The sequence below is a fragment of the Ailuropoda melanoleuca genome, chromosome 2 (assembly GCF_002007445.2).
Source record: "Ailuropoda melanoleuca isolate Jingjing chromosome 2, ASM200744v2, whole genome shotgun sequence".
In the NCBI taxonomy this organism is placed as follows: domain Eukaryota; kingdom Metazoa; phylum Chordata; class Mammalia; order Carnivora; family Ursidae; genus Ailuropoda; species Ailuropoda melanoleuca.
Genome location: NC_048219.1, coordinates 27,777,086 through 27,789,457, shown reverse-complemented (window position 1 = coordinate 27,789,457; position 12,372 = coordinate 27,777,086). Strand labels below are relative to the sequence as shown.

The following is a 12,372-nucleotide window of genomic DNA, read 5'->3' as shown; positions in this document are numbered from 1 at the left end:
GCAAAAAACTTCATAGCCTATCCATCCCTCTGGTTCCCAAGTTCCAGCTGGAAAGGGTGTTAACAATGAAGTATCATTACAAAGGAATTTTACAAATATCTGGTTTAACAACAAGAAAATGAATATTTCCTATTTCATTAACAACACTGTCAAAGTCTAAATTTGGAAAGTTTTTTGTCAAAAATATTATTAATGCAAATATACATCACCACACACTAGATTAACAAAATAAAACAAAACAAATGATATCAATAATAAAGTTAAATTAATGACAATTCATAATTAAGATACAAAACTAGCAACCATAAAAAAAAAACTACCAACTCAAGACAACGCTGCTGATGCACTGATTACAAAGCTCTCTTCCAAGAAATTACAGGAATTCCAAAAAGCTACATTTGTACACATGTAGTAGGAGCTTTGTAACACTTTCAAGTGTCAGACTTCTTCATTAAAGACTAGAGCCTTCAATAAACTCATAATCTGCTAACTTTAGCTTTCTGATTTACTAAATTGTAGTAATTCTTAGTAACTAAGTAGTTCTCTAGTATGGAGCCTTTAGTTTACAAAAATTAACGCCTGAGGAACTACATCATTTACCAGCCCCTAGGAGTTAGGAAAGGAGTTTTAGAACAGTTCATCATCTATCAGAAGGAGCTCAATGTCTCAAATACTGAAAATGACTGGGGTTGAGACCCACGCCCTATCCATTTTTGTGTCCCCTACTCTGGTACAGAGCAAATGATCGGTGTCTACTGAGTATGTGACTAAATGAACTACCTATAAGCAGGTTCCCTGCTTTTATACTCGGAACTGAAGCCCCAAAAAATGTACCCAATAAATTATTTCTTGAATGAGTTAGTAAATTACTAGATTGTAACTTGTCTCAAAATTCATTTTATTTCTCCTATTGACACTACTTTAGGAAATATCTGATATAAAACGTATTAAAATTGCCTTAATTCCTCAAGATAGACCTTGTGGGTTTCAGGATCACTGAATATTGAGGTCTCTCTTCTGGTTAATTATAGGGAAAAATATACTTCATGGATGATGCTGGTAACAATGTCTTATAGTAAACAAAGCAAGCTCATATCCTTTATTTCATTTGATACAATAATCTTACAAAATTAAAGGAGAACTATTACAAATTTCATTTTACAGATAAGGAAGCTGAGCCACAAAAATAAAGTGCTTTTTCCAGAGGCACTGTGGTTAATAGGAAGAATACTGTACCTAGATTTGAATTCTACGTGTTACTACACTACAAATTATCTAGCTTTTCTGACCCTCAGTTCTGTCCTCAGTAGAATAGGGATAATACTGCTACTTATTTCATGATGCTATTGTCGGGATGAAGTGAGAAAGTATGTTTAAAACCTGATCAGCACAATGCCTGATAGGGTAATAACTCAGTAAATATTCCCTTCCTACTAGCAATGACCTCACACAAGTAATATAAATTTAAGTTTCAGACACATAAGACAGCAGGTTCATGGTTGTAAATTCTCAAGGGAGGCTATTCCCATCCAGAGTCCATATCAGGACAATTAAGCTTGTCTCCCTACACCTCCAGGGTGTAGGCATTTTAGGATCCTGGCTTTTTGTAGTTGGCTCAGTTCTAACTCATGTGAATCAGACTCAAAATCTCATTTCCTACCTGAAATATTCCTAAACCTGACAAATCCTCCAAAAGAAGACAAATGGCTCTGATAGTGCCTCCCCCCTTTTTTTGGTACACCCGGATGATTTCTTTTCTTAAGACTGGGCCAGAAACCAGTGACAACAAAGATTACAAACTTGATAATTTTATGATTAAAAATAGTTTATTGACATCTCTCTGGAGGATTGTGTAATACTGTTCTGAAAAGTGGTGGTTTGGGAGGCACCTGGGTGGCTCAGTCGTTAAGCGTCTGCCTTCAGCTCAGGTCATGATCCCAGAGTCCTGGGATCGAGCCTGTGGGGAAACTGCTTCTCCCTCTCACACTCCCCCTGCTTGTGTTCCCTCTCTTGCTGTCTCTCTCTGTCCAATAAATAAATAAAATGTTAAAAAAAAAAAAAGGAGAAGAAGAAAAGTGGTGGTTTGGGAGTCAGCCTGCTTAAAGTGCCAGCTCTACGACTTACAAAATGATATACTCTTAGGCAGAGTACCTAATCTCCCTGCACCTCAGTTTTATGATCTACAAAATGCAGACAATAACAGTATTTACATCATAAGATTATTGTCAGAATTAAATAAATTCTAAGCGTAAGCCACTTAGAACAGTGACTGATGTCACAACCTCTTATTATAGAATATAAACTCTATAGAACAAAACTGTGTTTTGTTCACTGATATATTCCCAGAGCCTAAAATAATACGTACTACATAGTGGGCACTAAATGTTTATTGAACGAACAGAAGGACATTCAGGCACAAATTTATTGTTAGGTGTAGTTAAAATACTTTTGCGCCTAGATAAAAAGACTATCTATCCATAAAGAAATATCAAGTCCTAAGGCTAGCCCTGAAATTAAAGCATGGAAATGAAAGGCAGACAAGTGCCATGAGTTCATGGGTATAAGAAACTTCAGATATTGGACAATCTTTGACTCCTCATTTTAGTAGTACTCCATGGGAAACCTCTTCTAAGTTTATTAGTTTTGGGTTTTTTGGTTTTTGTATTTTCTACTACTGATTCAACCAAGTCAGACTTCTAGCAATAAACATCTAAGATAACCTTAGATATGATCTAAACCCTTCATCTTCTCCTTCCCCAAACATTATCATTTTACAAATGAAGAAGAAGGTCAAGAAGGTAATACCAAGGGCACAGATATACTGTGTTCAAGGGTACAGTTATATCAAACTATTTGGAATGGACTAGGGGGACTTAACTTTTCTTTTTTAAAAACCATCAACTACTCCTTAAAGATCCCTAGATGCCAGATAAAAATGCAGATAAGGCAAGCTTCTTGCATGTATCACTGCAAGGCCTGGTCAGTGTCGTAAACAGCTATATGCTAAAGGGCAAGGAGCTAGAGTTCTATCTAAAAAAGATCAAGGTAAATAAATCTCCTTCCTTTCCACCTTAACTCATGTAATAAAACAACCTAAGAAACAAAACAAAAACTCAGGTCAGTAATCACTGTACATATGAGCAGATCATAGGAATCGTGAACTCAAAGAGATACTTCAGCATTATTTTTCTCTTAACTACTAGCATGAGTTTTGAAATATAATATGGTAAACAGTGAAGCCAGGTTAATAATGGAAAGAACACTGGGCTTGCAGTCAGTGCTGGCTCTGCTACTTACTAGCTGTGTGATCTTAGGAAAATAAATTAACTTCTCAGTTTTCTTATCTGTAAAATTAATGCTAAACTTCTATGTTGACTACTTTACAAAATGGTGATGAAGAATAAATGAGATGTGTATATGAAAATGCCTTTAAAATACTAAAGTACTATGCAAGTATTACCATAACCAAAATTTTTTGGTGTGAAAAGCTGGGTAATATATTCACGGACGTAAGAGTTCATGTGCCCTGATCCCACAGTACCATAGCTAATAGAATATATCTACTATAATAATTTACCTTTAACTTCCTAGAATCTTAAGAGGTGGAAGGGATCACAGAGAAGATTCAATACAACTTTTTCATTTTAGGGATTTTTAAATGGAGGCATAGAGAGGTGAAATGATTTGCCAAAGGTTACAAGTTCTACAAAAAGAAAAAAACTGATATTATATAACCAAGAACATTCAAACTTTAAAAATGTCCTTAGAAAAGGAGCATATGACATTGCACAGGCAGTAAGATGCTGGAGAGCTAAGAAAAATGTTTGCACAAGGGAGAATTAGAGATAGGAAAAAAGAAAAAAACAGAAGATCTTTATACAGAGCTAACAAAATGTCTAAATAATTAACCACCCCTCTAGATTTACAAGTAACTCATTCTTTACTATCTGTGTTTAAATGTCCTATTCTCTGGAAGGACATCTCCACAAATTATAGACAAATAATTTGAACATGTTTATACAATGTTAAGACATTGCTTAACAATCCATCGTGAAATCATTTGGCTTCCTCCCCAATTCTTCCTGCTGAACTGTTCTAGACAAAAACACAGATATATTCCAGGTCAAAAGTATCACTTGGGCTAGGAAGAGAAAAACTATCTGATCCAACACTTCTTCCCCACCAAAACTCTTTCCCCTCAGGACACCTACACAGAGTATTCATCTTTTTTCCCATCTTTCATAACTCACATCTAACACTACCTTATCATGTTCTCTACAAAGTGCACAGACTCTTTTACTGAACAAATATTTATCTACTTACTATGTCTCACGCATTATGCTAAGTGCTTAAAACATGAAGTCGAAAAAACACAGTACTGTCCTTGTCCTCAGAGAGCTCACAATCTGGAAAGACAGCCACCTTCCTTAACCAACAATGTCAAGTACAGGAGAGAGAAAAGAGTAAGCCAAGGCTGCCTGGAGGTAAGTGAAGGCTTCACAAAGGAGATAGGCCTTAAGGGGATGCTGAAGGCTTAAAAGTCACCAAGTCAAGAAGGGAGACAGCATCCTAAACAAAAGGATCAGTGTAAGCAAAACTTAGAGCCACAAAAAACTTATAATGTGTGCTCAGTATTACTGAGCATAAAATGCAAAGACTTTTCTCATAAAATGATCAGATCATTGGATTAAAAAGGTCCTAGTATACTATGCAAAACACATTCATTTAGCAACTGTTTGCTGAGCCCCTACTATGTGCTAGACACTGCCAACTACATACAATATAGATCTTTGTAGACCCATTGTTGTCCACATATATGGTTACCACCTCAGTTATGCAGTACAACCTGTGTGCCCCTAGCAACCCTATAAGACCACTATAAACTAGCGGGATCCTAACTGCAGATTCCTTAAGTATGGTAGAGTCCACAAATTCACACAAGTATGCTCTGTATACAATAAAATTTTGAAATATACACTATTTTCAATGCTGTTACAATTAAAAGTGCAGTATCATTTTAAAAGTTAAAAATAGAACTACCCTGTGATCTGGCTATCACACTACTGAGTATTTACCCAAAGAACACAAAAACACTAATTCAAAGGGATACATGCACCCCACATTTATAGCAGCATTATTTACAATAGCCAAGACACGGAAGCAGCCCAAGTGCCCATCAATTGATGAATGGATAAGGTAAGATGTGATATATATACATGCACACGCACACGCACACACACCAGAATACTATTCATCCATAAAAAAGGAACAAAATCTTGCCATTTACAACGACATGGAGAGAGCTACAGAGTATAATGCTAAGTGAAATAAGTGAGACAGAGAAAGATGAGTATCAAATGATTTCACTCATGTGAAATTTAAGAAACAAAACAAAAAAGCAAAGGAAAAAAACAAGAGAGAGAGAGTCAAAGCAAGAAACAGACTTTTAATTACAGAGAACAATCTGATGATTACCAGAGGGGAGGGGATGGGGGTATGGGTTAAATAGGTGATGGAAATTAAGGAGTGCACTTGGTGTGATGAGCACCAGGTGATACACGGGAATTGTTGAATCGCTATATTGTACACCTAAAATTAACCTAACACTGTATATTAACTAACTGGAATTAAAATAAAAATCTAAAAACAAAACAAAAAAACTACAAAGAAATGCAGTGATAGTTATACCCAATTTGACTTTTCATTTATTGGAAATGAACTATCTATACTTCCAGTATTTTATTTGTGGAGACAGGCTTGCAAGTAGCAGCATGAAACCATTCCTTTTGTCACTTAAAAATAAAACAGAACAATTAAAAAACTTTTTGATTTTTAAGGTACAAAAATGCAAGAGTTCCAAATTTAAGGTTAAAAAGTCAGTTCTTATCTATTTTGATGCCGTAAACATGATTTCAATCTACACTGTAATATATACTCATTTGAAAATAGGACAAATAATGCTTTATCTTACGTTAATGTGTCATTTGTTGTTGTTTTTTTTTTTAAAGATTTTATTTATTTATTCGACAGAGATAGAGACAGCCAGCGAGAGAGGGAACACAAGCAGGGGAGTGGGAGAGGAAGAAGCAGGCTCATAGCCGAGGAGCCTGATGTGGGGCTCCATCCCAGAACGCCGGGATCACGCCCTGAGCCGAAGGCAGACGCTTAACCGCTGTGCCACCCAGGCGCCCCTAATGTGTCATTTGTTAAACAGGAAAAGGCTGAAATTTGTTTTAATATATTTCGTTCACTATATTATTAAATAATTTAAAAATAAAGTACATTTTACTTAAAATTATTCCCTATACCACACAAAATCTATTAAAAAAAATAAGATTGGGAAGTGCTGATTCTTTCTACATGACCTAATATATGGCCTTTGGGAGACCTACTATTTGTAAATAAAGGACTTTGGTACGTAAATTTACTTTTATATTCTCATAAATCCCTAACAGCAACATATATGAAAACTGAGTCCCAGTGAGCAAAATTGCAGAGCTATTAGAGATTCTGTGCTGCTTCTACAACTCTACAGTAATGCCTCCATAGAAAATTCATTTACCCAAAGACTGGTGTACTCTGGCACCACTCTAACTTTGTATTTTACTTCTTTATATTCTCCTTCCTCCAGTTTAAATCACCACCACCATAACAAGCTTAGGGGGAAAATTCACACACTTATTTTCACCTAGACTAGTGCAATAGCTCTTTCCACACCAAAACATGTTTCATACTGATTTAGAGTGATAATCTTCAAAATCTCTTAATTATGATATTCCTTCACACAAGAAAACCTTTCAAGGTACTCTGGGTCTTTACAGTGAGGCCAAAACTCCTAAGCCTATAACTCAAGGTCCTCCACAATCTGACCCTAGGCTCACCTAGTCTCATCTTCTCCTGCATCCTCAATACTAGAGCCACCCATTTCCCAGAATACATCATGCCTGCTTAGGTCCCACTTTTTATGCTCAAGCTGGTCCCTTTGCCAAGAATGGCCTTCCTTCCCAAACTCTTATCCAATAAAACCCCACTTGTTAAAACACCCAATTCAAATGTCCCTTTTTCAACAATCCCTCCCTGAATTTCTGATCATCCCCAAAGTCATTTATTCATTTAACAATTATTTATTGAGCACTTACAATGCACCAGGAGGCTGTATGTAGTGTTAAAGATACAATGGTGAGCCAAACAAACATGGTTTCTACCTTCACAGAGCTAATATTTTTCTCATTGGGTTACTATGAGGATTAAATGAGATAAAATATATAAAGCATTTAAAACAGCACTTAAAATTCACAGTCATGTTCAATAAATATTAGCCTAACATACTATCTAAACTAGTTGCCACACAGTCATATACCTTTGACCCTTAAACAACACAGGTCTGAATTGTGTGGGTCTACTTATACACAGATTTTTAGAGTATGGTACTGTAAATGTATTTTCTCTTCCTTATGATTTTCTTAGCAACATTTTTTTCTCTATCTTATTATATGAATACAGTTCATAACACATACAACATACAAAGTATGCATTAATTATTTATATTTTTGGTAAGGCTTCAGGTCAACCGTAGGCTATTAGTAGTTAAGTTTTTGGGGAGATAAGTTATACTGTGATTTTTTTTTTTTTTTTACATTTTGTTTTATTTATTTGACTGAGAAAGAGAGCCAGCCAGCGAGAGAGGGAACACAAGCAGGGGGAGTGGGAGAGGAAGAAGCAGGCTCCCAGCGGAGAAACGCGATATGGGGCTTGATCCTAGGACTCCACGATCACACCCCTAGCTGAAGGCAGACGCTCAACGACTGAGCCACCCAGGCGCCCCTATACTGGGATTTTTGACTGCACAGAGGTTGATGCCCTTAACCCTGGCAATGTTCAAGGGTTAATTATACAATGTCACTTTATACTTTACCTGATTTCTTTTTAGCATTTATGACTGCTTCTCATTATAATTACAATTGATATGTATTCTATGAAAGAGGGTTACATAATAGAGTGGGTGTGACTTAGGGTTTTTTTTTAAGGGGTAAGCAAGGCAGATGAGGTTTCTCTGAGTTCCTTGAGCTGAGACCTTCAGGATATGCAGTGTTAAGCAGGCAAGAGAAAAGTACCACCATGGGTCAGTCTTCCTATCTGGTTTTCCACAATACAACTCCTATAATTTAATCTTTCAGTTTTCTTCCTAAAAATAAAATTCTGAGAAGCCAGCCCTGACTATCCCATACCATGATCCCACAACTTTTCCTTTCTTAGCATGCTTTGCATTTAAAATTACTCTTTTTGCTGGATGTCTAGATTGTCCACACACACGATATACAAAAAGTCAGGGACCATTATCTGTATTATTTGTAATATCCCCAGTGCCAACACAGTCAGTGGCATTCAAAAAAATTAAGAATAAAAAGTAAGAACTAGGGGCGCCTGGGTGGCTCAGTCGGTTGAGCATCAGACTCGCTTTAGGCTCAAGTCATGATGTCGTGGTTGTGGGATTGAGCTCGGCGTCGGGCTCTGAGCTCAGTGTGGAGTCTGCTTCAGTTTCTCTCTCTCTCTCTCTCTCCTTCCCGTTCACTCTCTCTCTCTCAAATAAATAAATAAAATTTTTTAAAAAATAAAAACTACATCTTAAACCTATGGTTCTCAAAGTACTGGTCACAGCACAGGGAGATCAGAATGACATGAGTACTTGTTAGAAATGCAAACTATGAGGCCCTACTCCAACCTAATAAACTCAGGAAGTGGTGGCACAAATCTTCCAGCTGATTCTGATTTATGGTAAAGTCTGAGAACCCTTGTTTTAGACATCTTAACTATTCACAAGACAACAATGAAAATTTTGAAAAATATAAAATACAAAGCTTTATAATAATATTTAACTCTATTTGTGGAGTGCCTACTACATATATTGTACAAGGAAATAGACTAGCCTCTACAGGTAATTCTTAGCTCATAATAAGCTAATATTTTCCATTCTCTTCACTTCTCACAGACATACACTCTTACTCTGCATGTGTGTTTTACCAAGTAAAGAAAATCAAGTTAGCTGCAGGCAAAGTCAAAATTATACTCATGCCTAATATATCTTTCTAGTCACATTTCCTACTATACATTCTCATTTCCTCATCTCTCCATGCTAAATAAAGGTAATCTACCTACAATACATCCTAATTACTTTCTACTCACATTCACAACAAAGCATTCTTTGCCTTCCCAAAATGATCTATATAAATCATATTCATTTTCAGTCCCAGGTCAAATGACACCGTTAGGTCCTAAATACTCAGAAAGAGCTTAAATCTTCTCCCTTTGTACTCATACTTTCATTCTCAGTGAGAGGGCCAATGCTTCCAAAAACCTAGAAATCTGGTGTCTTACGCAGGACAGCTTACTTTATTCTAAAGAGATCATTGCATCTTACTAAATTTATGTTTTTGCACCAAAAATAAAATTCTCCTGAACTCACTCCTTCTATGTAGTCCTCTAGTTGTCTCAAATCTCAGTTTAAGATCATACTTGTCTGATAGGAAAATGAGACCACAAAGTGAATCATTCAAGCACGCATATGGCCTGGGCACTGGGAATAATAGGAATAAGCAGGCACAGCTTCTGCTGCCTAGAAAAACCCCACATTTCAGGGGGAGAAACAGGTTACCACACAAAGGTGGTGTGATGGTTTGGGTATGTGAAGGGTTGTTGTGTCGGTAGACACAGAAGAACCACCTAAAGATGCAGTGAGTTAGGGAAAGTTCACAAATTAAATGATTTTATAATAAGCCACTTTCCTAAAAAATGAATGGGGTAAAAACAAAAACTGACTAACCTCCTAGAGCATGATTACCAGGACTTAGTATTGACTAGAGTATCTTATTCCTCCCAGAGACCAAAATTTACATTGCTGATATGATCAGCAATGTGTTTATTAAATGTACTGCAAACCATGTGTAACCCAACTCAATGAAAAACCAACTGAAGCCTCAACTTATTTTGAAACAGGAAGGAGAAAATTTGCAAATATTAAGGATCTCTCAACTAAAGGCAGAGAGGACAAAACAAACGACGGTATTATAAGGTACTAAAGAGACTGGCATAATCTGATGGCCAACCTGATTTTCAGTCTTCAGATGCCCTGGTCTCTGCCTCCAAACAAAAACAAACCGTTTGTTCTGAGTAATAGCTAAGCCTGCAAACAAATATTTTTAAATTTCCCAAGCTATATGTACCTCCACATTAAAAGACACTCAAAATAAAAATACGTTTCAAAACATGTGTAATTATTTGTCAAAGGCTAGATATCTCAAAAGGTCATAGGACGGATACTGGCTGTTACCCCAAGCCTCACTCCAAAACACACTATCACCCAGGTTTTGCAATAACACTAGGCAATAAGGAGTCCAGGCTCTCGCCAATACTCCCCATCTCCCCCTTCCCCTCTACAAAACAGAAAAAGAAGAAAGCCTACAAATCCCTATCTGCCCGCCCCACTGTTCCTGGGAAGCAATCGCCCTCAAATTGTTCCTGCATAGACCCCTGAAGCCTTAGAAGGAAATGGGGACAGCTGTGAGAGCGGGGGAGAAAGGACATCCGATTAAGGGGGAGAGGAAATGTGACTGGTAGAGGACGAAGGGGAGAAAGGATACGGAGAGGAAGGGACTAGTGGAGATAAAATGATGAAAGGGTTAAAGAAACGAGAGCAAAGAGCAGGAGCGAAAAATAGGGAGGAAGAAGAGAGGAACAAAAATCCCAAAAGAGAAAAAAGCAAAATGGTAGAAGAGAAAAGGAAGGTCGGGTTAAAGGACGAGGAGGGGGCGGCAAAGGGGGACACGAAAGAAGCTGTCACTGGGGGTGATAAAAAAGGGTGTCACCGGGAAGGAGAGCTAGGGGGTAGGGATGTCACACCAGTAGGTGGACGGGGAACGTGGGAAAGGAGAAGCCTGGAGTCGAGAGGGAGTAACAAGAGGGTGAGATAAAGGCAGGGGGCAGAGGGGGCACCGAGCTAGGGAGGGGCAGGCCGCGGGGGCTAGGGTGGCGTGTGGCTGCGGCTCAGGCAGGCCTCGTTTCCTCACCATGGCTGCGCCGGCCTGGTCCTCGGGCATGCAGCCTCTGTCCTGGGTTCGGCGGCGGGCCGGGCCTGAGCCCGCCCCCAGGCTGAGCCGGCGCGGGGGCTCCAGGAGGCTCCGGGAAGCGGCGGCTCCGGGCTTGGCCCAGGCCTCGGCCTCCTTCCCTCAGAAGCTGGAAATGCAGCAGCCGCAGCCGCAGCCGCAGCCCGATCCGGAGTGCAGACTCCGCCCCCGCGGGGCCCCTCCCCTCACTGGCGAGCGGCGTTTGGACCCGCCTCCACCCTCACTGCGCAGACTCAGTCGAGGAGTTGCGACCGCGCGCCTGACCTCTGGGTTCTGCCCCTTGCCAGGCCCTTAAAGGAGCCACACCCCCTCAAATCCTAGTTTCCCTCTAAAAATAAAAGCTTTAGATATTACATCATAACAGGAGATTGGAGCACTCACTCGTTTCAGTAATTTATAGACCCTTGCGTTTCCGGTTCATTGTCATTCCGTTACCATTGTCATAATTCTTGGTGATTTCCATTCTCTTAGATAATTTCTTTCAATGTCCTCAAATCTCAGGTTCCTCTCCACTAGGGATCACCCTTGCCTCAGCCTCTCATTTCCATGCTCGTATCTTAGATCTCATTACCAGTAATTGTAACCCCTGTATAATCTCAATTTTAATCATCCAACTCTCCCATCACAACCCCTTTCATTTCTAGCTGTCTTTCTCTAATACCCTAATTCAAAACTTCTTCAACTCCTCCAAGACTCAAAATCCACTGATCCTACTAACTTTTCACTGTTTCTTACATGGCCTTTATATCCTCACCTCCGAACTTGACCGTCCTTGAGTTTAGATTCTGTTGTCCATCATGAAAACCATTCCTAGGTATTAGCTTTCATTTCTCCAATCCTGCTCTCCTTTCCTTGTGCTCACTTGATGAAACTAATCCTAAACCTGCTGCAAAACTGAGGAGAGTAGAGAAAAATCCAGAATCATACTGATCGGCTCTCTTTAAATCTGATAATCTGTTATCCTCAAATAGGCCCCTAATGCTTACCTACATTTCTCCAGTTCTACACCACTGTCCCACCGTACTAAATGACTATTTCATATCTCTTCCTTTTTTTATATCTCTTTTCAAACTTTCCTCTCTTGTCCTCACTTTACTGATGATTTTGCCACTAATGCACTGAGAAAATGAAGCCAAAAAGAGAGAGAGAGAGAAAGAGAGAGAACATTCACAAGTTCCTCGCCAGCCACCATGACTTCCAGCCTGCCTCTAACTGCTCTGCCTGTAATTCTGCTCCTATACTCTGCCTTCCT

The 12,372-nt window shown here is 38.8% G+C and overlaps 1 protein-coding gene across 1 annotated transcript in view; it reads right to left on the bottom strand.

The window, feature by feature from the left end:
* The window catches only part of ZYG11B (zyg-11 family member B, cell cycle regulator), an 82,022-nt gene extending 70,730 nt beyond the window's left edge, over positions 1-11,292 (bottom strand). The window contains exon 1 of the mRNA XM_011220388.3: positions 11,064-11,292. Coding sequence (XP_011218690.1) covers positions 11,064-11,093 — 30 coding nt within the window. The 5' untranslated portion in view covers positions 11,094-11,292. The remainder of the gene's footprint in view (positions 1-11,063) is intronic.
* Between the last annotated feature and the right edge of the window lie 1,080 nt (positions 11,293-12,372).